Source organism: Notolabrus celidotus, chromosome 10 (genome assembly GCF_009762535.1).
Source record: "Notolabrus celidotus isolate fNotCel1 chromosome 10, fNotCel1.pri, whole genome shotgun sequence".
Classification (NCBI taxonomy): domain Eukaryota; kingdom Metazoa; phylum Chordata; class Actinopteri; order Labriformes; family Labridae; genus Notolabrus; species Notolabrus celidotus.
In genome coordinates, this window is record NC_048281.1 from 1,959,148 (window position 1) to 1,985,339 (window position 26,192).

Consider the following 26,192-nt stretch of genomic DNA (forward strand, 5'->3'; position numbering starts at 1 on the left):
TGAAGGAGTAAATGTTTTTAATGCACCTGTCCACCAATCCTGTCAAGTTCACATTTCATTCATTTTCACATTTAGTTTTGATAGAAGTGAATTCATCATCAACTGCAACAATCTGAGAGTACGGCCCAATCTCAATGTCCTCCCTAAGCCCTAAACCCTAAACCCTGAGCCCTGTTTGACTTGACTGAAGTCAGTTGTAAAGTGATTGAGGGCAGCAGGCTGTAAGGGCTCAGCACTTTGCAACTTCTCACGTGACCCGCAAGACGTCACCAGCTCACCTCAGGAATATTAGTTATTTTAATTGCACATTTTTTACTTTTCTCAAATTCAAGGCACTTAAAGGACTGACTGCCTGATTCTCATGTGATCCAGGCTCTGACCGCACAGACTGCTTAACCACACAATTTAAAATATAAATAGGCTATAAATATATAAATTATACTACACGTGGAGGATAATGACAGCGAGCATAGAAGGGTGATGCTATGAACTATGGGTAATTCCCTTACACTAAGTCTGCAATAATGCCCACTAACTGAAAGGGGGCATAAAGGGCTCAAAAAATCAGTGAGAGATCCCTCACACACTTGAAGATTTGACAGTGGGACAGCCCTTACTAAGCCCTCAGGGACTTAGCGGGAACGCGCCTCAGTCAATGAGTGTGTGAGGGTGGACATTGAGGTTGGGCCTACACCTTAGAAATCAGCTCCCTTTGAAGTGGGTGTGTTTCTAGTAAATGTCCACCATCTTAACGTTGCATGATAAGAGAAATCTCATAACATACGATGTATACCTTATAGTAGGAGACAAGCTGAACATTTTGAAGATCTTTTTAGTGATATGACCGTGTTAGTGTCGACTACTTACTTTCCACGTTGTCTTTTGAATAAATGTGTGATTGAACGAGTGTGTTACAGACACAGTTTATTAGTTTGAATATATTGCCACATAATAAACAGGTTTCTGTTCAGACTTTACATCTTCATGTGAAAACTACTCACTCAACTGAACTTTAAGATCGGGTAATACTCTGAATGAAAAATACAGAAACAGATTCGACACACAACTTGTATTTGTACAGGCCTCTTCACTGGACCTGCATTTAACTTTCAATTTCGTTTCTAAACCAGAGTGACTGTTAGCCTAATAAGCACATGCATCACATGACTTCCTAGAAGAGTAGTTCCTTTCCAGAAGCCTCCCAGGACCTGTAAACTCTGAGTACCATGTACAGTGCACCACAGTGTTTGAAAAGGTCTCTGGCATGATTATTCTTTAGTATGTTCACAAAAATCTTTCCAAGGCACTGGATGGTTTGCACCCGCATTAGACACCTCTGATCATTATGTGCTGTTTGTAATCTATAAATAACTGTTAATATACAAGGAAACTTGTTTCAAGCTAAAAAACAAACATCTTAGGTAGAAGCAGTGAAATCAAAAGCAAAGATTGATATAATGTTGTGAGGCAGTGTCAAATACAAGGCTTTTCGTGTTTGTAATCTCAGAGCACAGATATGTTACTTGAATTTAATTAGATATTCAGGATAGGCATGGCTGTCATGGAAGACGACATACATGTTGGGCTTTCCCATGTTGTCCACAACACTGTCATACTTCTGAACAGAAGCAGAACCCTTCGACGGAGGTTGGATCATGTTTTGCTGGCCAAGGGCGAAATCGCCAGTGAGCACTCGGCAGAGGTACATTAACTTCTCCTGGTTCTGGTTTGGCTTGGAGTAAGTGTTGCTGGCAGAGTAACTGGCATTCACTGCAAAGTATGTGCCATTCCCATAACAGGCCGCTAAAAAAGAAGGAAAGCAGGAAGTTATTCAGGAGAGTTTTTCATCTTTTTTTTCAGAATTAAGTTTTTACTAATGACCCGTCATGTGGTTTTATCTTACTAGTAAATGAACAAGAATTGTAACTTCTTTCAAAGTGTAGTTTTATATTTATATTCTGAGGCCAAATGTTCAGATAAATGGGAAACAAAGGTACAATGTGACCAACTTTAGAATACAGTTGTGCTCATGAGTTTACATACCCTGGCAGAATTTGTGATTTTTTTGGGCCATTTTTCAGAGAATGTGAAAGATTTTTTCACTGATGGTTAGCAGTTGGGTGAAGCCATGTATTGTCAAACAACTGTGTTTACTGTTTTAATATCATAATGACAACAGAAACTAGCCAAATGACCCTGATCAAAAGTTTACATACCCTGGTGATTTTGGCCTGATAACATGCACACAAGTTGACACAAACAGGTTTGAATGGCTATTAAAGGTAACCATCCTCACCTGTGATCTGTTTGCTTGTAATCAGTGTGTGTGTGTGTGTGTATAAAAGGTCAGTGAGTTTCTGGGCTCCTGACAGACCCTTGCATTTTTCATCCAGTACTGCACTGACGTTTCTGGATTCTGAGTCATGGTTAAAAGAAAGGGAATTGTCAAAGGATCTGCAGGAAAAGGTAAATTGAACTGTACAAAACAGGAAAGGGATATAAAGAGATATCCAAGGACTTGAGAATGCCAATCAGCAGTGTCCAAACTCTAATTAAGAAGTGGAAAATGAGGGATTCTGTTGAAACCAAACCACGTTCAGGTGCACCAACAGAAATTACAGCAACAACTGCCAGGAAAAATTTAAGGGATGCAAAGGAAAACCCACAAATAACTTCAGCTGAAATACAAGACTCTGAAAAAAGGTGGTGTGGCTGTTTCAAGATGCACAATAAGGAAGCACTTGAAGAAAAATGGGCTGCATGGTCGAGTCGCCTGAAGAAAGCCATTACTATGCAAATGACAACACAGTTGTTAGATAACAAATTGCGTCACCCAACCACTAACCATGAGTGAAAGAAAAGTTTTTGTGTCATCATTCATATTCTCTGAAAAATGGCAAAGAAATCATACATTCTGCCAGGGTGTGTAAACTTATGAGCACAACTGTTTATACTCCATGTTTCAAAGGACTGTACATACACATTTAGAGGAATGGGATTTGTCTTAGTAACTGTTTTCAGGATTACAGTAGACCACTGTACCATCCTCCCTAGTTTTTCACATCTCACCGTTCTTTCCTGCGAAACTCCGGTTAAAGCCGAACTCATTGATGTGGCCCACAGTGTCTTCGCTGGTGCCGTGGAAAAGTTGTTTCTCGTTGTTCTGATGGCCATTCCTCCGCTCCATGTCAAGCTTCTTTATCTGCAGGCCCTTCCACAGCACAATGTTTTGGATCCTCTGGATCTAAGACGACAGAGAGGGACATATTCAAGCAGAAGATCTTTAATGCCGACTATTAAAAAGCGAATAGTTTATTTCTCTACATGAATTGGAAACAGGTGGCTCTCAACTTTTTTAAATCATCAATTTAAGAACATAAGAACAAACAATTCTGCAGTTTAAGAATAGGTTCATGAAACTGCCTCAGACACTTAGGAAGATATTGGAGATCATTATAAAATATCTACCTGAATAACATTAAGCTTGCATGATGCTTGGAACATATTGAGGATTTTAGTGTGCTCCGTGGTCCCCGGCTGGATGGTGACAGCCAGGCATGTTTGGTTGGCTGGAATGGGGTCCCAGAAATCAGGGAAGTCTTCATCTAGGAAGATAATATACAATTTTTATATCTTCCCGGTATCAGCTCTGTATTACAATAATGACACAATATTTAGTGGAATTATTTGTCTGTCACTATCGTTTAACATGTATCAACATGAGAAGGTATAAGAAATCATGCAGCAGTTAAAAAATGAATAAATATTCTTTCTGGTTTAACTGACTCAAACTGGTTTTAATTCATTTTACCTTACTTCAAAATAAAAGCCCAATCTTGCTGTCCTGTATTATTGTGAGTCTCATGCAGGACTTAGAAGCAGGGTTGTAAAAGCTAACATTAAACCACTTATCAGAGCACTCATGTAACATGAGATACCTTTTAGTTTGTCAATCCGCTTTATCTCTACGGTGCATCCTTGACTATTAGTTCCAGGTCCACTTGGCATTTTGACGGTGTATTCTTGACCCTGCACAGTCACTTTTACACTTTGTAGCTTCCTGGTCAACGCCTCCTCCAGCTTGAAGTTGTTCTTTGGATCAAAACTCTGAAACTGAAGCCCTGGCTGCTGGTACTGCCATTCTGCCACTGATTCGGCCATTGTCACTTTGTTCTTCATGTCTTCCTCGTCTCTGGTGTTCCTCACCATCTTATTGATCATGTTGCTGGCTTTGAGCACGTTCTTGCTGGGCCCCTCGATGATGATGGAGGCCTGGCCATTCTTGCTTTCAATCCTTATGCTCACCCTAACAGTCTTCTGGATGTGAACAAGCTGTTGATGGTCTTCGTCAGAGAAGTTAAGGATGGCGCTGTCTGAAAAGGTGTCGTTGGTGTACTCTTTGGAGATCAGGTCGCTGATCCACTTCTTGGCTGAGTCTACACGAGCCTGTGATTCACTGCAGATGTTGAAGCATAGGGGAACCACTGCCAGAGGCTCAATAACAAAATCCCCTTTCTGTGGCTTTTCACCACTAAAGAATGCTGAAAGCATAAAAAAATCAAAGACTTTCATTAAAGATGAACACTCAGAAACTATTTCACATTTTGACAGAGGGATATGAACACCAAACGGCCTTCTCTTCTTACTCACTCTTGAATTTGGAGCCGATCTCTGCCCAGGACCATCCTTTGTCTTTAGGGGGTTCAGGTGCAGCTGCTTTTGCTTCTCTTTCTTGCATACTGCTGAAGAAGTCTGTTAACATGTGCGGCTGAAAGATAACTATTCTGATTGTCTTCAAAGTGGTGGGAGTGTTAGGTCTCAACACATCAATCACTGCGTCCAACATGGCATCTGCAACCTGCTTTGCATTTACATTGCCTTGACCTGAAATGAGTAGAGTATACATTACACTCATGGATAATCCAAATCAACAGAGCAAAGAAGCATTAAGTGGATATAAGTAAACAGTAAAGTCACGGCAGCTTTTACATAATCAAAAGAGGTTTTACAGACATCAATAATATCAGTAAAACCTCTTTCTACCACCTCAGAAAAATCTCTTAGCTCCGCCCCTCACTCTCTCTCCCCGATGGAGAAAAACTGGTCCATGCCTTTGTCTCCTCCAGGCTTGATTACTGTAACACACTACTCATCGGGATCTCTGGCAAAAGCCTTCAAAGGCTGCAGTTCACCCAGAACTGCGCAGCCAGGATTATGGTGAGAGTGCATAAACATGAACACATCACACCCATCCTGCCATCACTTCACTGGCTCCATGTTATACTCAGGATCGAATTCAAAATCTCACTGCTGACACATCTGTGCATTTTAAAAGCAAACTTAAGACCGACCTTTTTAGACTCGCTTTTAAATGAGTTTCATTCTTATAACAGTTTGATTTATTCATTTAATTATTTATTTATTATCAAGTTCAGATTTTAGTCACTTTTATTCTATTTTATTTATTTATGAACTTATTTATTATATTTTTTAATTATAACATCTTATCTTCTTTTAATGGTTTAGGCACAGGGAGTCTTGTTTGGGCGCATGGCATCATGAAAAAGAAAAGTTATGTTAACATTTTGAGGGCTCATATGAAGAACTCTGTTCTTAGTCTAGGCTTAGGTTATCGTTGGGTCATCCAACAAGACAATGACCGGAAGCATACGTCAAAATTGGTCCAACAGTTCTTAAAGGACACCAAACCAAAGTCCTGGAGTGGCCCGTACAGAGCCCAGATCTAAATACTGTGGAGAATCTGTGGCGGTGCTCAAAGTGAATGTCCATGCTCAGAAACCATGTACTTTGGACCAACTGGAACAATTTGCATTGGAAGAATGGGACAAAATCCCTCCAGAGACATGTGCCAACCTTGTAGAGAACTACTTGAAGAGATTGTTGTCAGGTGTGGCTCAGAAAGGGTAAACTATTGACTACTTAGGGCCAGGGGGCTAATCATTTTAGACGTGTCATTTTGACCTTTTCTTGTTTCAATTCATTGCATCAATATAATATCCTAATCAAACTTAGTAAACATTCTGACTTTGTTAATTTGGAAACATATAAACTCTAAACACCGTTAACACTGTCATTTTCATGGAGAAATCAAGGGTTTTATCTGATTTCACAAGGGGGGCTAATCATTTTGGCCTCAACTGTATAAATAAAAGTTATTATTATTATTATTATAACATCATCTATCCACCGGTTATCTACGCTGATTATTCCAATAGGGGTTGTGGGGGCACAGCTGTCATTGAGCTGAGGCAGAGTACACCCTGGACAGGTCACCAACCTTTCACTGGGCTGACACACAGATTCAGACCAGTAGTCACACTCACATTCACAACTAAGGGCATTTTAGAATAAACAATTCATCTAGCACTCTGAGAGGAGGCCAGAGTTACCAGAGAGAATCTACACATGCTCGAGTAGCACAAAAAATCAATCTCAGTTTTCTGAAGATCCAAGATGAAATCTACATTTACAGTTATTTCAGTAAATCTGCTGTCATTGAATCTCACCTGTGCCAATTGCAGGAATTGAGACAGAAGTGTACAAGGTTTTTGCACTCAGTAGAAGTGCATTTTTCACAACCGCGTTGATTTGAACTGGGTCAGTCTTCCCGACTAAATGGAGGATCTTCTTGCACTTGATGTTGCCAGGCTGAGTCATTATCATGCCTGTGTTGGGCTGGGCACCTGAGGGTAGAGAGAGTGGACCTTGATGACTCTCAACATTGAAAGCCATGGGTGTGCGTGTGCTTTAAGATTACATGACAGTCTTGAGTTCAGCTTAATTATTGACCCTGAAGTGATATCAGTGCCGAGCAATAAAACTATTATATGTAGCTTAGAATCAACTCTGGGTGTTCATGCCTCCTTACCAAGAGTGTTGCATTCTGTTTCAACAGCCTGCCCAGCTGCTTCCAGGATAGCCTTTGATACTCCTGAAGAGAAGATACAAAATAGAAAATAAATGTAAATTTTTAAATATAATTAATTGGGGCTGTGATTACATCAAGAGGACTAAACTTTAAGTTAATAATAATGGTAAGTAGGATTGAAGTGGGGTTACATAGTACTATCCACTTCATGTAACTTAATATTATGATCGCTTTTGTCACAGAAACATCGCAGTTCTGGGATTTACCTGTTTTCAGGGAGAAATGGTCGTTGCTGGAGTTGACAATAATATCACTGGTCTCCTTTGTTATGTCTCCTGTTACCACCTGCACAACCACACTCCCCATTTTGGTCTCATGTATTCCTGAACCTGAGACAACTTTGGAGAAGGGACCTGGAGGCAGTAGACAGAACGACTTCACAGCAGTGCAAAAAACTCCTTCAAGCTTTTTGTTCTTGTTCATTTAAAATAATTTGACAAATAAAATATATAAATTTGAACAATTCTGTTGCTATATATCATTGCTTTAAGAACAGCATGACATTACACTTGATGATTAAAATGCATCCACCTGAACTTTGTGTGGAACTTGTTGGCACTGCAGCAACAGGGACTGCACCACCTGAGGCTGCTGAGGCTGCACTACCTGAGGCTGCTGAGGCTGCACCACCTGAGGCTGCACTACCTGAGGCTGCTGAGGCTGCACCACCTGAGGCTGCACCACCTGAAGCACCTGGGAACTGCTTCTTGAATTCACCGGTAAAAGCCTGGAGACAGAGTCACAGAGATATCAGATACCAAAACATTCTCAACATCACAGTTAAGCTGAAACACACAGATTTAATTGATTCTTCATCGTTAGAAGTGTGGTAGTTTTGAATTTTGATTTGACATTAACACATTGACATGTGATTAACTACTAAAATTCTGGAATTCATTTTATTTTTTTCCAATTCATGGCTCTAAATAGAATTTATGTTTTTAATACTGTTACATTTTAGATATACATTCTGATCATGAACAAAATATAAAGTTCATTTTTCTTTAGTTACCTGGATAGTGTTTGTGTCTGCTGGGTAAAGGATGATCACGACCTTCTTCAGGTGCTTAGGTTTTATCTTACTGCTGAACTCTATGATTTCTTTCAACAACAGTGACGCTACGAGGTCTTTTGGGAAGCCAAGGTTCCCAGAGCCGATAGCAGGAAGGGATATGGAGGTAAGACCGCTGTCCTCTGCTATGCCCAAGCAGTCACTGAAAATGTCCTTCAAGGTCTGCAAGACAAAGCATAGCACCATTCACTAGCCCCTGCAACAACGATTTGACTTTAACCTTAGAAATAACAGACAATACCGTAACTCCTAATGTGGTGTGTTTGGCAAGCAGGATTATTTTTAAGATGATATGCAGAGGGAGAGATCAATAAAGGTAGAATTGCAATAAAGTCCTGATGGAATCTGTAGACTGTCAAGAGCAATAAGTTAACATTTTGTAAGCCTTTACCTTGTCACATGTGCCTTTGCCTTTGTCCCAATGTGGTGCAACAGCATGAAAGACGAGTTTACTCTTCAGGTTGCAGCCTGCTGTAACAATGACCTCACCGACATCTGCAGTCTTATTTTTTGCCTGTACCAGCTGCTGAAGATTTTGCCCAGCCATTCTGAAGATTGCATTTGAAACTGCACCCCTTCTTAGATCAAGGTCTGTGGACACAGTATTCACAACCACCTCCGTCTGAAAATGAATAAATGTTGTCAGTAACGTGGTCGTATCAGTGCTCAGTGAGAATAAAATCAATCAAGCCCTATAGGACAGTTATGAATCTGAACAATCTGTAGGATTGTTTTTCCAATAAACACATTCTCTGTAGTGAGTGAAATGTAATTACCGTGGCATTCTCAATATTTCCTTTCATAAGTGTGATGTGCAATCCCTCTTTGGTCTGCACTTTGCCAAAGCAATATGGGTCCGCTCCAGAAGGTTTCAGTGGCACAGGTGGTTTGATAATGGGAGTTTTTGGAGACTGAATGACACCACTGCTTCCAAACTCCTTTTTGACAGCTAACTCCATAGCTCCAACCGCACTGTCATCACTGTTGACCAAATGGATTTTCTTCAGGGTGTTGTTGTCACATTTTTCATCACAGTATTCTTTCACTGCTTTGATGATAGTGTCCGCACATGTGTTGAGAGGAAAGCCTTGGTTTTTGCTGATGGCAGGCAGAGCCACAGAGATGCAGCCGTTCTTTTCTGCAAGCTCTAAGCTTGCTTTGACAGTTTTTTTCAACTGTGCCAGGACCTTTGGGGGGTTGGCTGAGTCATACACGGGTCCCACTGCATGGATTATTTTTTTGCAGGACAGCTGCCCACCTGCTCCTGTTATGACGCTATCCCCTGGTTTGAGTTGTCCTTTTAATTTGATCACTTTGTCACATTCATGCTGCAACTGAGGGCCAGCAGCCACGAGAAGTGCTCCCGCAAGACCTCCATTGAGTGTCAAATTCTGGTTAGAAGCATTAACTACTGCATCCACTGGGTAGCTGCATAAATCTGCCTTGCAAACAGTTATCTGCACTCCATCAGGTGTCTGAAGCTGACACACAGGCTTTGGATATTGTCTGAGGTCATCCTGTCCATCACTGGTCTCATCAGCTAGTTGGGCAAGGCAGCCGGTTTCATTCCAGATGGAGGGCAGATACATAGCTTCTTTTTCCTGAAAGAAGGTTTTCATTCCAGGCTTGGAGACTTTGAAATGTTCAAAGACCAAGGAAGACACATATTTTTTAAGCAAGGTCTTGCATTCTGTGACATGGACTCTGCAACCCCTCACACAGATGGCCTCCTTTTTGTAGCTGAGCACCACTCTGTCGCCCACTTTGCCCAGCCAAGATGTCCCAACTTTTTGAATGTACTCAACTTTTTCATTGGGCTTGACACTAACAGTTTCCTCAACTTCTGCATTCTGCGTTAGGAAGTTTTCAAGTTCACTGCTAACTTGTTCGACTCTGTCATTGTAGCCAGACACCACAACTTTTTGACCATCAGCACAGATTTGAATTGTTCTCAGCGGCTTGTTCCTTGTATTCTCCGATTTACTGACCAGGTCCTTCCACTCTTGCTTCGTCAGGACATTCCTGTCCTCAACATCGATGTATTTAGACACTAGCAGCTTTCTCAGATGATCCTCAGCCTCAGTTAGATCTCTGTCAGAAACAGCTAACAACTGAACCCTTGTTGCGGCGATCTCAAATGCTGCATTCATCCCGTTGGATGTGAGGAGAGCATCTGTAAGTTTCTCAGGTTCTTCATGCTTCAAAAAGTCAAGGACAAATTTATCTATGTCTAAATGTTGTCGTTTTAATGCAACTGTTGCTTCACATATAACTCTACTTGCAGTCAAAATCTCATCATTGAAGCCAGTTACAATTAACTCTGCGGTCTCTTTCTTGAATGACATTTTCAGTTCTGGGTACACACCAAGCAGTTTGTCCTGAAGACCATCTTGAAACAGGATGTGGAATATGGACGGGGCCATTTTGATCTTTTGGGTTACACTTAATGTCTCTCTCTGCGCCCTTTTGATGATCGTGTTGATGACTTCATTCAGAGTTTGCTCTAGTCTGTTGATGTCAGCCACGAGGCCAACCACTGTTAAGACACCACAGGCTTCATCAGGAACGACAGCTACATCCTCGTTCAGTAGCGTCTGTTTGATCTTCGTCACAGACTCTACCCATTTCGTTGGCTCAGGCTGAAGCCTCAGGGATCTGAATCGTAACAGAGCTTGTACAATGGCTGACTTTACAGTGTCACTCCACTCTTTGATGGCGTCTTTGGCATCCTTTTCTTGCAGTAGAGAAGGGACAGGGCTCAGGCTTATAGTGGATTGGTTGAGACTGAGCTCGCAGAAGTGGTCCTTCAGCTGATTTCGAATAGTCTCTACTTCTGACTGATTGTCACTCAGGTATCTCCAGAGAGCCTCGTCAATGGGTTCAGAGATAGCAGCAGGGAGTTTGATTGAAGGTGTGTCTGTGCCATAGAGGGCTATTCCCAGTGACTTGTAAAAAGGATAAACTTTGATCTCTTTCCGACTGATATGATGCGTCTTCTTCTTCAAGATTTTCTGAGCAGCTATGGGCAAAGAAGTTAACAACAAATATTTAATAGACATATAATGTAGATTTAATTCAATGGTGGTAGTATATGGTGATTACCATTATGTAATATCAATGCTCTACCTTTTGGGTCTTTGAACGTAATGATGGCAGACTGTTCCTCTTCTTTAAACTCCACATTTTCAACATCCCCTCCTTCATTCTCAAAGTACATATTGAGGATCTCTTCACTGACAGTTTTCACGTCGTCCACTAAGGCCTGCTTTGTGACTTCAAGAGGCCGAGCTGTAAGTCCCTTCTTTATGAAGTTTTTGTTATGAGGGCAACTTGTCACAAAGTAACTGTTTTCTGTGAGATAGAAACAAATAGTAAGTTAGGGAGTTACATTTTAAAGCTAATTACATAAATAACAAAAACTCATTTTGTTTCCAAGAAACAGACACCATCCTTCAAGAGACTTTTAGCAGGAAGGGTTAGCAAGGACTTGATGAAACGGCTACCATCAATGGCCAATGACTCATATAAAAACCAAGCAGCAACCTCTGGTCTCAAAATATGAAGCCCATGCGGAAGTGTTATAAACTGCTATTCATCGAGCTTGAGGCTGGCTGCAGAAACACCAGAAACCACATACACACAAATTCAAAGAAGACGATCTTTACAGCAGAAATAAACATGTTTACAGCCTGGTTCAAAAAATGGCTTGGCTCTACTTAGCTAATTTCTCTATCAGCACACACTGTACGGGGGGTGACATTTCTCTAACGCGACGGTTCAGAAGATATTAAGATTAGGAGTTTTTCCTCAAATAAGGACATGACTGACTTAATTGACAGGCAGGAACACATAGCTGTTAGCTAGGAGGCTCAAACCCCGCCTCTTTACCTCACACTAAGGCTGTTTCCGAAACGGCCTGCTACATACTACTTACTAATGTAGTAGGCAGTAGGTATTGCCTACTACATACTGCATTTGAATTTAGTCTGTAGTATGACTGTTCTGTTCGATCTGTCATGCAGCATGCTGAGCCAGACTTCGCTGGATTTCCGGTTTCGGAAAGCGGAAGTAAACAACGGCGAAGCCGATAAATAAAAAGCTTATTTAGCATCCATTTATGATTTAAAAAGTTAGGAAGTGGTTTATATGTAATTTGATAACTTTCACAGCACCCAAAAACGGATTTCCTCCCGTCAAAAAATGAGGAAAAAGAAAAAGCAGAACGAGTGCTGTGCATTATGGGAAACAGTACGCGAGGAAGACTGGTCCGATGCACACTGAGATATTTTCCCGAATCAGTAGACATCCGGGGAGTTTTGGCATACTGCAGATTTTTGCTCTTGTTCACATACTACATACTGCATACTGAATTTTGGACATATCAGTACGTACTGCTAGTATAGTAGGCGATTTCGGAAACAGCCTAAGTTTGGCTGAGTTCAGCATTTCCAATATGGCTGCCGCTGATGATTGGCTTCAAAACAGCGCTTAGGAACAGATGGGAGACGTCACGGAGACTACGTCCATTATTCATACAGTCAATGTTTAAAACTTAATTCAAATAAAACAAACTTTGATTTTCAAAATGAAAATCACTACATTTTATGTTTCTTGCTATTCAAACACAAAAATGATATTTTATTATGTTGAATTGTGAAACAGGATGATTATATTCCACACACACACACACACACACACACACACACACACACACACACACACACACACACACACACACACAGTGCATGCATATACTAAATCCATACCTTTTCCTCTCTGGAAAGTCACCACGGCAGAGGAGATGCTAGGAATGACTTGTATGACGAAGCTTTCTGAGTTGGATGGAAAGTCATAATCTCTGAAAACGTTTTCAACCAGCATCTCCAAATACTCCTGGTTCATTTCATTTGGTATATTTTCTATAATAGCCAGCCCGGAGCAGAGCTCTTCATCTTGGGTCTCATCATCTTTGCCTTTGACCTCAGCCTGAAGTTCGGGTGCAGGTTTGGCTTCTTCAGTGTCAGGTTGTTTCTTTTCAGCAACATCTGCTGTTAGTGAGACATGAAAGTCAAGAGAATGAAGAGGCATTGAAAAAACAAATTGAGACCATATGGGCATTCTTTACATTTGGTATTAACATGTTGTCTTTTTTTATCCAATTACAGCTCAAAGTAAAAGTGTGAATACACACAAGATATTTCCAGGACACATTTGAAATGCATCTTTAAACCTGTTCTATTATGCTAATTGTCGACTTGATATTGACCTTCTGATAACTTTGTAGTGGCGTCACATGATTAACAGCTCTAACTATTCTTAACTTATCTCAGGTGCCTTTGAAAACACTCAATTCAGTCTTTGTCCGAAACTCTTCCTTTCAGTTACAGTCTTTTTAAAGTCTACCACCATACTGTAGAAGCCTCATCCACTGTTGCAATGCTACAAAATCATGTTTTTCTATTAAAAAGAAGCAAATTAGAGATTACTGCCTTATGTTTTGGACTGGAAAGTTTGGAAAGAGACAAAAAAAATCCCCAGCCACAAAGAACAGAGCAGGATGTTTCTGTCTGGTATGTTTTAGGTTTATTATGCTCTTTTAGAGATATTCACCAATAGGTGGAATCATGATTTCAGCATGTCACAGTTGTGCTATAATTTGAGTGACTTTTTGAACAAGCCGCTCAAAGCAGCCTGCGGTCTCATCCTGGGATTACTTCACTTAACTTTTCCCATGAAAACTAACATCCAACATTTTAACTTAATATTTTATTTATTCGTAAAATATGAAAAACCATAAGACTACTTTTTTTTTAGGTTAATCATCCATACAAACTGACTTGTTTTCTTCACTGTATCAACTGACCGTTGTTTTTTAAATCCTAAATATGATGTGTTCATTTGTAGGATTTGATTGAAACTGGCCACACAGGACACAATATTCTGCCAGCTGTGACCTGACATACTTTAAGCTGTCCACTTGTGATTGTTCAACCAGGACACATGTTAATATCATGTGTAAACAAGACCTCACACTAAACAAAGGGAAACCATGAATAAAACCTGTTTATTTTAAGTGAGTTTCAAAGTGTTGTCGTCTGACTACACCTCTTCATGTGGTTTCCCTTGAAGAAAATCCCTTGTATTGCTCAGGCTAGGTCAGATTCCTTTTACACTCCCTCTTCATACAACACAAGCAGAACTGAATATACAGCATATCTGCGCCCATGTCATCATACAAACTTTAATACTCTGTCCTACACCAGACTGATAAGCTATCATAATTTCTCAGAGCACAATGCTGTTACATTTCCTCATACCCTACTCAGGAGTGTTTCCAACACAGAGTGCAGGAAGTTAGGGCTGTGACTGAAAACACACTTTCATGTTTTTGATGTTAACAAGATATTTCCAACAGGCTACCCAGACAGACTGTAAGTCAGAAAAAAGAAGCAGACATAGAAGGAAAGGGAGAGAAAAAGAGGGCAAGTGAGTAAGTGTGCAGAGACAACAGAAAGTGAAACTAACTTTGTGTCTATGTAAAGCCTTTCTGAGAAACAGCAGCCTGATCATGTGAGCCATTTGTTCAAAACCCTAAATGAAAGTGTAGCAGACTGATGTGTTACTCTGAGCTTTTAAATATTAGACTATGAATGCTTATGCCCTGTAGCACTTTGAGATTTGTTCCAAATGTAAAATGCATGATAAATACAATACATTATAATTATTATTATTATTATAATGCTTCCTTTTAATGTAGGATTAGAAATCACGAGAGCATCAAGTACAAATAGTTGGTGGAAAACTTATAGTTGTTATTCAAAAAGGTAAACCTGACATACAAACTAAAAGCACTTGCAGACAATGTACAAAAACGTTAGATTAGTGATATGAAATTGCGTAACAATTTTTTTAACAAACTCTGTGAGTCCCCTATAAATGGTGATTGAATATATTAAGCTAACTGTTATTTTGTAAATTTAAGGCTGTCAATAGATTATAGTATTTTAAAAGAATAATTATTATTTGCATACTGAAACTCTTTTATAGTACTTTTTAAGCCGTTCAGGAAATTATGATATATAATATAACAGCCTGAAAGTCTGAATATATAGAATGAAGTCTGAATATATAGAATGAAGTCTGAATATATGGAATGAAAGTCTGAATATATGGAATGAAGTCTGAATATATGGAATGAAAGTCTGAATATATGGAATGAAGTCTGAATATATGGAATGAAGTCTGAATATATGGAATGAAGAAAGTCTGAATATATAGAATGAAGTCTGAATATATGGAATGAAAGTCTGAATATATAGAATGAAGTCTGAATATATGGAATGAAGAAAGTCTGAATATATAGAATGAAGTCTGAATATATGGAATGAAAGTCTGAATATATGGAATGAAGTCTGAATACATGGAATGAAAGTCTGAATATATGGAATGAAAGTCTGAATATATAGAATGAAGTCTGAATATATGGAATGAAGAAAGTCTGAATATATGGAATGAAAGTCTGAATATATGGAATGAAAGTCTGAATATATAGAATGAAGTCTGAATATATGGAATGAAGAAAGTCTGAATATATAGAATGAAGTCTGAATATATGGAATGAAAGTCTGAATATATGGAATGAAGTCTGAATATATGGAATGAAAGTCTGAATATATGGAATGAAAGTCTGAATATATAGAATGAAGTCTGAATATATGGAATGAAGAAAGTCTGAATATATAGAATGAAGTCTGAATATATGGAATGAAAGTCTGAATATATGGAATGAAGTAAGTCTGAATATATGGAAGGAAAGTCTGAATATATGGAATGAAAGTCTGAATATATGGAATGAAAGTCTGAATATATCGAATGAAAGTCTGAATATATGGAATGAAGTAAGTCTGAATATATGGAATGAAGTAAGTCTGAATATATAGAATGAAAGTCTGAATATATGGAATGAAGAAAGTCTGAATATGTGGAATGAAGTAAGTCTGAATATATCGAATGAAAGTCTGAATATATCGAATGAAAGTCTGAATATATGGAATGAAGAAAGTCTGAATATGTGGAATGAAAGTCTGAATATATAGAATGAAAGTCTGAATATATGGAATGAAAGTCTGAATATATGGAATGAAGTAAGTCTGAATATATGGAATGAAGAAAGTCTGAATATATGGAATGAAGTAAGTCTGAATATATGGAATGAAAGTCTGAATATATGGAATGAAGTAAGTCTGAATATATTGAATGAAAGTCTGAATATATGGAATGAAGTAAGTCTGAATATATTGAATGAAAGTCTGAATATATGGAATGAAGTAAGTCTGAATATATTGAATGAAAGTCTGAATATATGGAATGAAAGTCTGAATATATGGAATGAAAGTCTGAATATATGGAGTGAAAGATCACACCACTTATAGTCGTATTGTGTCATTGTCATCAGAGACCCCGTCTTTTATATCTTTACATGAAATATACCAATATATTGTTGTATTGTTATAACTTGAAAACTTTTTTGCAACAGTTGGTTTTAAAGCTAATTCAAAGATCTTCTATTTTAATTGTAAATTATCTGCTTCCATTTCTCCACAAAACATCTGTTATCTGTTTTCTCTCTGAAAATAACCATCTGTATTTATTTTTGTTCTTCTGAGGGGACACATTTTCCTCTAACTCTGTTCCCTGTGGTAAGTTAGATAGCAAGCCAGAGGACTGTACCACCTAAAGAAGAAAGGGGCACTATCTTTAGCTTCTGTAGAAGTGTGTATAACCTGGGATATTTAATATTTTCACATGTTCACTGGCTTACTGCCCTGCTGAATGATTCTGCAGCCCACTGCTCCGTGTTCCTCTCGTCTGTCTGTGCAGACGGTCCGATCATCACTTTTGGATGAAACAAACTTGATAGAGAGGAGGGGTGGGTTTCTTCTTCCTATACGCATTGACTAAAAATGCATTACCCAAGGGGTTGATGTTGATAACCCCTTCTTTACTTAAAATTGCAGCGAAAACATTTCGTGCCTCCCTCAAGGTTGCATTACTAAGAGGGTCCATGTACCTTCTGTTCATTCTATTTCCAATTTTGAGATGCTAATCGGAAAACTAAAGAACAGGCATTTTTCTTTTTTCAATATATGTAGCAGATTTTTTAAAAAAACAAACTAAAGCTGTTTTACATTAAAATATAGCAATAAAATTGGATTTTGTGTTATTTTCCTATTATGGATTTTTATATTCACTGATAAACACAAAGAATCCAATCTATGTTCATCCAAAATGCAAAAATGCGGGGATATCTGTATGATTACAAGGTAAAGTTGGGTAAAGTTAGAAAGATATTCACAGATTCTACCTTCTCTGATAAATAACTTGTTAACCAAAGGTGGTAAAAACACTAAATATACCTCTTTCCGATTCAGACTTTCATTCAACATATTCAGACTTTCATTTTATATATTCAGACTTTCATTCAACATATTCAGACTTTCATTTTATATATTCAGACTTTCATTCGACATATTCAGACTTTCATTTTATATATTCAGACTTTCATTCAACATATTCAGACTTTCATTTTACATATTCACACTTTCATTTTATATATTCAGACTTTCATTCAACATATTCAGACTTTCATTCAATATATATTTATTTCCTGAACGGCTTGACTTATATGTGTATATATGTGTGTGTACAGTATATACACACACACATATATTTACAGGGTCCAATTTGTGAAAAATAAAACAGAGGGGGGATACCTCCAAAATTAATTGATTTAATAAAGTCTTCTGCCTTCCTTTTTTTCAATTTTTTTTTTTACAATTTCCATTTATTGTAAATGCAACTGACACTTTCCACATTTACTGATTTTGTCATTTAACTTTTCTCGTGGTTTTAGCCACCATCCCTTTAATGAACGCTTAATCAATACGGACCCTTTCTTGGATGAGATGACCCAAAGCATGGTGTTGTAGCTGCCATCTTAAAGGACTGGAACAGTGGCGTGCTCAGGCTGTTTGAGGGGCAGGGGCGAAAACCTAAAAAAAAGGGCATCTCCTTTCAAACACCATGGTACTCAAAGTTGAGGGTGAGTTTACATGTATTGAGGCAGAGATAACAAGAGGGGGGTTTGGGGGTCCTCCCCAAGAAAATTTGGAGCATCTAATATTTAAATCCCTACATCACAATGAATAATTTTGTTACCAATTGTGGTGGAAATTGAAGTATGTAAAAGGAAGCAGAAGTGATTTTCATCCAGGCGTATTTTTTCTGACTCCCTTTAATGCCTTTTTTCAGGCTGCTAAACAAAACAGCTGTATGTTTCTACCTCTGATGCTGTGGTGTCGATATCCAGATCAGACATGTTTCCTGTTTTTAATTTGCTGTAGAGCGTCCCTCTATGTTGAAATTCTGTGGGCGATCCCGGCTGAACTGTGAATAATTAGGGGCGTGATATTTAAATGACGATTGTTTTCAGCCGCCACATTTATCAAGACCCAACCATTCGTACGCTGGGATTGGTCAGATAGGAAAGTTTCATAAATCACACGTGTGTCCTGTCGTAAGACACCCGTTTCCACACAACATTGATAAATGAGGGCCAGTGAGAGGGCACTTTTGACTTTGAATTCTCAGAGGGGGCATCCAAAGGCCCCTTTGTGGATTAAATAACACTGTGGGCACTTTTCAACAATTTATTGACTGTAAGGGCCTCCAGAGGGTATGTTCCACATTAAGTTCAATAGAGGGGCATCCAGAGGGCCCTATTTTACATTTAAAACATAAGAGGAGCATTGAGGGGGCATTCGTTGTTACATTTCATACTTTAGACGGTAGTCCAGATGGCACCTTTTCACGCGGTTTCCACTGAGGGGGCACTAGGGAACAGTTGGGGGGGCATCCCCTTGGCAATTTGCACCTGTATATATAATATTCCTAGGTATCTTTTTTAAGGTTAAATATTTTATGTTTATTAATTTTTGTATTATTTGTATTTATATAACTATGGATGGATGGATGGATGGATGGATGGATATACATATAAATATATATATATATATATATATAACTATACATATATATATATATATATATATATATATATATATATATATATATATATATATATATGTATATATATATAATACTTATAAATATATATCCATACATAAAAATATGAATATATATATAGATATGTGTATATATATATATATATATATATATATATATATATATATATATATATATATATATATATATACTCAAATATTATGGTATTAGTAGTCATTGTAGATGTGATTACGGGAAGGGGTAATTAAATGATTTTCATTCCTGTATGTGAGAGCAGACTTGATACCTCCCCTGCATTAGTCAGTGCCTTTGTTTGTTTGATGTGTGTGTGTGTGTGTGTGTGTGTGTGTGTGTGTGTTTGGATACGATCCTACTTGCAATAACTTATCACCCGTAAAGTGATTTTTCAACTTCTCTTAACATTTACCGACAAAGAGCAGAACAGATATTTGTTTGATTGTTACTTACGTTTCTTGGCGACTTCATCAGAAGGAGCTTCCTGCAGAGAGTTAAGAAATAATGATATAACTCTTTAGTCACCTTTATATAACAGCTATGATATCTTATGTAACAAGTGTCACATGGTACAATGCCCTACATGTTAAATGTGTTTTCCCTACCAGTAAATAGCATGTTTCTGTGAAGAGTACATTCTTCTCTTGGTACTAACAAATCTTTTTAAGAGTTTTCAGAAATCTGGTTTACAGACCTCTTTAGAGGCCTACTGACAGGTTTATGAATATTCATGATGATCCAGCTTCACAGTTTGTTACACTAATAAAAGTATCAAAGTCTGAGAACAGGTTATAATGATCACCAGAAGATGGCAGCCAGTTTTAACAGTAATCTTAATATCACTTCCTGCCCTTGGTAAGAACACAGCAGGTTTGCCTCTTGGCCTTTTTTGAAATGAACCACTGCACTGTACTCATACTGAAAGATTTAAAAACACATATACACATACTGTGTCAGAAAGAATGATATTTGTGGACATGTTTCACTGAGAGACTGATTTCTGGGTAACTTCTGGTACTTTGTATTCCCACTCACCTGCTCTGTTATTGTATCTGGAAGTAGGTGAACTGTCATATTCAACACGCCCTTGTCCAGACGTATCTGGTGACCCTCCTTCGCCAGGACATTTTGCTGGTCTGTAAGTAAATCTGATTATTTAAGAAGTCATCTTTAAAAAGTAAAATCAGACGGTCGAGTGAGCTCAACTTACCCTCCTCTTGGCGGAAGCGCAGCATCGCAGTCTTGCTGCCATGTTCATAGTCCACCTCACAGTCTCCCCCGTTAGACTTCTTACTCTGGAAGTACTTCACTAACTTGGTTTTAAGTCTTGGTACTTTGTTTTCTCCGAGTTCGACGAGCAGAGCATATGAATACGCGTCAGCCATGTTGGCCGGCCTGGCTCGTCTGCTGTCTGCTTTACTTTCGCTTTTGATTCTTAGGAAATGAGACGTTTCCTCGTCAGCGTTGTTGTTGTTGAAGGCAGCAGGGTTTAGGGAGGGTTTGCACAGAGGACTGAGTTGTTGAGGGCAGGGTACAGCTTCGTTTAATGCTTCGATAAAGTAATAAAACTAGTTTAAAACTTGGCTAACATCCCGAGGGACGGTTTCCAGAGGTGTGCTGACTGTGCTCCTTATCTGGCTGCTTTCTACTTTCTTTCTCTCCTCGGTACTTTCCAGTGAGGTGGGTAAGTAGGATACTTCAATAGCCATTATATTTGTTTCCGCGTTCAAACTGTGCTGCATTAAATATGCGCATCTGAATCCACACTATGTTGACATGTTGACGATTGGTCTCTTAAATTCAGCACAAACTATTAGTTTTATTGTCTCGTAGACAAACGTAACACGTGAAAATGGCGGTGTCATATATCTGAGGGAGCTGATAACGACCTTGGAAAGCTAAAATAAAGAATGAACCGTGAGGGGTTTCATTATATCAGAGTTTACATTGAGTGTTGCTAAGGGGACTTCAATGTGCTGTCTAAAGTAAGTGTGAGGCCACCAGAGGGTGCAGAAGAAAATATATATTTTTAAGTGTATTTAATAAATCTTTAGGCCTACAGGCAAACTTGTAGCAGAATACAACCAATTTGTAATAATAATCAGGGTTGGACAGAGTACTAACATTTCATACTCAAGTAAAAGTACTCAATTCATTTTTATTTACAGCACCTTTCATTCAAGCATGCAGCCCAAAGTGCTCCACAAAAGAACAGATAGAAAACAACTGCAACAAATAAATGAGACAAGGCTTATATGAAATCATTTAGAAATAAAATCAATCAATTAAATAAAATCAATCAATTAAAAAAATTCAAATAAATACCAGAAAAATGAATTAGAATCAAATAATTGAGAAGACGAATATATAATAAAAATAAAATAAATAATGCACACAGTCACAAGCACAGAAGAAAAACGTTTTCTTTCTTTTCCTTTGCTGCAAGAATAAATTGCATTAATATTTGACAGTTTGTGACAAACATGACACAAACCAGAAATATATATGCAGACAAGAGTAGAGAAGAAAAAAAAAGAAAAGAATAAGAAAAAAAGGAAGAGAGAAGGAGAAGAAGAGAAGAGAAAGAGAAAAGAGGAAAAAAAGAACGAGAGAAGAAGAAAAAATTAAATTAAATTAAATTTTAAAAAAAGGAAAAAATAAATAAATAAATAAAATAAAATAAAATAAATAAAAATTGATGCTAAAACAGTGGTCATTAAAGTAATGAGTAATAATGCATTCCAGGGCTAAAAGGAAATTACTCCAAGTTAAAAGCCAGATTAAAAAGGTAAGTCTCAAGTTTATGTTTAAAAACACCCAGAGGAGCAGGGCAAAGTTGTTAAGAACTTTAAAAACAATTAAAGTGACTTTAAATCATCATTAAATTCTAAAAGGAACAGGTAACCAGTGGAGAGTTTTAAAAAGTTACTTGAATGACATTTTACTTGTGGCGAGGTAAAACTACCAGCCTGAATCTACTGAAGTGAAAGCATGTACTAGGCCTACTTACTTTAAATCCATGGCGGTGAGGGGATAAGATATGCCCCAAAATGATGTTAAAGTTAATTGCAATTGTTGTATTATAAACAACATTATTAATGTGTTGATGTTGTTGACTCTGCACCGATCAATGGCAAATTTATTAAAAAATGTTCACCCCTTTTTGTCCGGATTGTTAAATCCCAGACTAAAGACTGAGTTAAAATGGCTTCAAATGTGTTTTCTTGACAGTTTTTTTTAATACATATTTCAGGGAACTTGTCAAGAAAATGTAGGCTTGAAATATCTTCAAATAAGATTCATGTCTGGTAGGTTTGGTGTCCATTAGCAAAAAAAATTTCAGTGTGTAAAGGAAGACTTTGCATTACTTTATGTCGTTATATTATATTCATGTTTCACTGAGACGAGTAAATAATAATCACTGACAACAGGTGTCTGCAGAGATGTTAAAAGATTGGTGAAGCAGCACAATATGTATAGTCTCTGTCTCCCTCTGCTGGAGAGAAAGGACAACAGCACTTGCTTCTGCTTTAAAATGAAACGCCCATAATAAATACAGAGCCTCCTGTAGACCGGTGTTAGCCCTGACTTGTTATTTACACTGCATTGTAAGATGCATGAACATTTCACTTTCATGTATCCATTCAAGGTGATAAAAGTGCCATAAGACTGTTGTTCATTTGTGTGCTAAAATCATTACAGACATCCAACAGATCTGCAACCTGTTTGACAGACTGTCATCTGACATGTTTGAACCTGTGGGGCAGCATTCACACAGCTGCCTGACTCCACAGCCTCACATGATTTTGACATGTCCATCCAGACACATAGGAGCCACTGACAGTGTGTAGAATATTATACTGATTTGATATGTCCCGTTTTGTCTGCGAGGCGAGTTGTATGTTAAAATCATCGCCTTTACTTTTTAACAGTGAGCTAGAACTTCCCACAGTGGCAAAGGGAAACGTATTTTCATCCCTCAAACACTGAACTTTGGGTCAATTACACTGACATCAGTTGGAAAACATATTTTAAAAAAACAACAAGAATCAACTATTTTGAAAATCCAAAACAGACGTGAAAATAGTGGAAAGGTCAACAGTATGAGTCTTGAAGGTATTTAACAGCATCACAACATGTTGTGTTGTGATTTTGATGGTTCACAAATAAAGCATTAAATTAATATCATTGTTTTTCTTTCTTTTCTCTGTTTAGGAACCATGAACAGTAAATTAGACGTCCCCCTTCATGGGCATTCACTTAACATTGTGAGACAGTCCAGAGAAGCTCTGTGTGAGGTCCTCCAAAGCAAATTTGGATGTGTGGCCTTCATCGAGGGCCTGGATTCTGATCATGATTTTGGCTATGCCCATAAGGGAAAGCCAACAGTTGAAGACTGGCCGAGGTTTGCTTTTATGCTGCGTGCAGGTGTTCAGGTGTCTGTATGGAAGGGTGATCTCACCATTTTCAAGGCTGATGCCGTTGTGAATGCTGCGAATACTCAGCTTCAGCATGCTGGCGGTCTTGCATCTGCTCTCTGCAAAGCCGGTGGTCCTGATGTCCAGAGAGAGAGTAATGATTACATCAGAAAGCATGGTGACTTGAAAACAGGAGATGCTATTGTCGCAGGTCCGGGGCATCTACCATGCAAACACATTATCCATGCTGTTGGCCCACGATTACCACTATATCCCACCAACTCTGACATTTCTCGGGCTGAACCACTGTTGAAGGAAGCCATCCGGAGCATCCTTGACAAAGTAAGGGAGCGCCGTCTACAGTCTGTTGCCATTCCTGCTATAAGCTCTGGACTGTTCCACTACCCACTGCCACAGTGTGCAGACACCATAGTATCAGCTGTGAAAGAATACTATGAGAACTATGGCCCTTACAAAGATCATCCCAAAGAGATCTTCCTTGTTAACCACGACGAGCCTTCAGTTACGGAGATGACCAGGGCCTGCAAACAGATATTAGCACCCCACAATGCCATGACATACAGTCAGGTAGCAGCAAGTAACAGCAAAGATGATGCCAAAACCTCAACACCTTCTCTCCAGATGGGAAAGGTTGATCTGAAGCTGTTAAAGGGAAACATTGAGGAACAGTGGGTAAGAATCTACAATGTTCTTCTTTTTTTATATGAGGGCTTTGAACAGGTTATATACCACCCTGATATCTGTATTTATTCTTATATGTGATTTACTAAAGTGCAATTTCAGATTATGGGAAGTGCCTTTGTTTACATTTCAGATAGAAAATATTCACATTGAGTGTTACTTAAGACAGTGAACAGTACACACGGGTCATCATAATCAACCCAAGCTGTCAATTTAATATTTACTTATTTTATATATCTGACAGTGGATGGTTTAATACAATTTCCTTACTGATTCCAATACCTAGACTTGACGTTGGATGACACTAAATATCACTCCAGGACTGTAAAGGCAGAATATGAATGAATGTGTGTGTGACCTGTGTCCGTAATTAAGGTGGTACAGGGTCACTGTCTATTTAAGGTAGGAACCTTTGTTGTGTGGTCAGGTGTTCCGCCCGGATGGTTATACAGTTTTTGACTTGATTTTAGAGGCCAAGCCAAAGCTTTAAGCCACTGAGGCGCTGCACCTGGAATACCGATCTGACACGCTGGAGTTAGCGTGCTTGATGAATTAAAGTCCAAGTCATATTTGCAAGTTGAACTCTCGGTCCGTTTATTTTCGTGACATGAGCTCCAAAAGTGTCCAAAACATGACATTGCACAGACGAACATACACACATAACTCCCGCAGCACCATGCTGCTTGAGCGGTCAAAAACTGTATAACCACCCGGGCGGAACACCTGACCACACAACAAAGGTTCCTACCTTAAGTAGACAGTGACCCTGTACGACCTTAATTACAGACACAGGTCACACACACATTCATTCATAATCTGCCTTTACCAGGACTAATAAAATATACATATATATACCATGTTGTTCTGAATATTTGACAGGTCTTTATTTTTAAAATACATTTGAAAAAAGTGGAATCTTTTTTCATATTTGGCGTCTAGACAAGCACACGTCAATATTTGTCAAAAGTAGGTCAAGTAGGATAAACACCTGCCAAGTAAACAGAGTTTATGGTGTCACTGGGAGTAATATCTAAAGATGGCAAGTGTAACCGGTTGTGTTGATCTGCTGGACTACCTTGGATGTATCTCTCTGTGACCCTGGTGTCTATGGTGCAGGAAGGGACATCACAACCACACAGAAGTTGCTCTTCATCTGATTCGTATTTACTCTGGTGATTACATCTAAATTACACAGTCATTATGCTGCATGCGCAACTGCGAGGCTCATATCTGCAGCTCAAGAGACGTTTCCTTTTTAATAACAATATCACAGCCTGAATTAATATCTGTAACTTATCTCTGCAAAGTGATCATATAGATTTTAACAGCATATCAATCATGAGGAGCATTTTTAAGTTTTGTGCACATTAAAAATACCCAAAACACTAACAAACCTTTTTAAAGAGAAGAAAGCTTTCTTGACTGTCATACAGCCTTTTTAGTTACTGCTTACAGCAGGAGTTTACAATATACAAATATAAATGTAACATCATCATATGTAAACAAGAAAACATTAACAGTGCCTACCTGGTGATTACATCAAAATTACACAGTCTGCATGTGCAACTGCAAGGCTCACATCTGTTTAATACAAAAAATAATAGTAATAATAAAAAAAAAAAATAATGACACAAGATTGGGTCTCCATTAAAGCTAGGGTTGGTAGTCACAGAAAACTAGCATGAATTTAAATGCAGCATTTCCTCAGGACTGCGTCTAACCCCTCCCCCCCTCGTCTCGGAGCTCCTCCAAAACAACGCCCCCGCTCACATGCACGAGCGCCACTGATTGGCGTAATATGATGGTGACTGATTCAAAACCGGTCCTCAGCACATGGTTTGTGTTTTGCACTACATCAACTCATGTCTCAGTCAGTGGTAAGAAAACACCAAAACATTCTCATAGTGAAAGTTAAAAACACAAACAAACATGAAATGTACGCTCTGCAGGA

The 26,192-nt window shown here is 38.5% G+C and overlaps 2 protein-coding genes across 8 annotated transcripts in view; one reads left to right on the top strand and one right to left on the bottom strand.

Annotated features, from left to right (window-relative positions):
* Positions 1-20,712, bottom strand: LOC117819904 (protein mono-ADP-ribosyltransferase PARP14-like). Of its 4 annotated transcripts, none has more exons than XM_034693420.1 (18): positions 20,332-20,712; positions 20,157-20,257; positions 19,575-19,605; positions 17,972-18,073; positions 12,788-13,066; positions 11,148-11,372; positions 8,798-11,040; positions 8,413-8,643; positions 7,962-8,183; positions 7,481-7,676; positions 7,156-7,302; positions 6,890-6,952; positions 6,528-6,704; positions 4,651-4,884; positions 3,939-4,541; positions 3,469-3,605; positions 3,070-3,244; positions 1-1,803 (listed from the first exon to the last, which is right to left on the bottom strand). In XM_034693420.1, the coding sequence occupies exons 1-18, from the start codon at positions 20,504-20,506 to the stop codon at positions 1,520-1,522; spliced, it is 5,625 nt and encodes a 1,874-aa protein (XP_034549311.1). In that variant the 5' UTR covers positions 20,507-20,712; the 3' UTR covers positions 1-1,519. The 4 variants fall into 4 exon arrangements, with proteins under 4 accessions (XP_034549311.1, XP_034549310.1, XP_034549313.1 ...); XM_034693419.1 differs by having other exon boundaries at positions 12,788-13,069; XM_034693422.1 differs by lacking the exon at positions 17,972-18,073 and having other exon boundaries at positions 20,332-20,711.
* parp9 (poly(ADP-ribose) polymerase family member 9) overlaps positions 20,136-26,192 on the top strand; it is a 15,583-nt gene continuing 9,526 nt past the window's right edge. For 2 of the 4 annotated variants that reach the window (XM_034693424.1, XM_034693428.1), the window contains exons 1-2: positions 20,366-20,801; positions 23,337-24,232. In XM_034693424.1, coding sequence (XP_034549315.1) covers positions 23,342-24,232 — 891 coding nt within the window. In that variant the 5' untranslated portion in view covers positions 20,366-20,801; positions 23,337-23,341. Of the gene's footprint in view, positions 20,260-20,365; positions 20,806-23,336; positions 24,233-26,192 lie in introns of those variants that run through there. The other 2 variants (XM_034693426.1, XM_034693425.1) reach the window with 2 other exon arrangements.

Excerpts from the sequence above, each read along its gene's own strand:
- LOC117819904 (XM_034693419.1), bottom strand. The coding sequence starts at position 20,506 with ATGGCTGACGCGTATTCATATGCTCTGCTCGTCGAACTCGGAGAAAAC. Across the intron at positions 4,542-4,650 it reads GATCGGCTCCAAATTCAAGA|CATTCTTTAGTGGTGAAAAG; the intron begins GTGAGTAAGAAG and ends TTATGCTTTCAG. Across the intron at positions 3,606-3,938 it reads GCGGATTGACAAACTAAAAG|ATGAAGACTTCCCTGATTTC; the intron begins GTATCTCATGTT and ends TTATCTTCCTAG.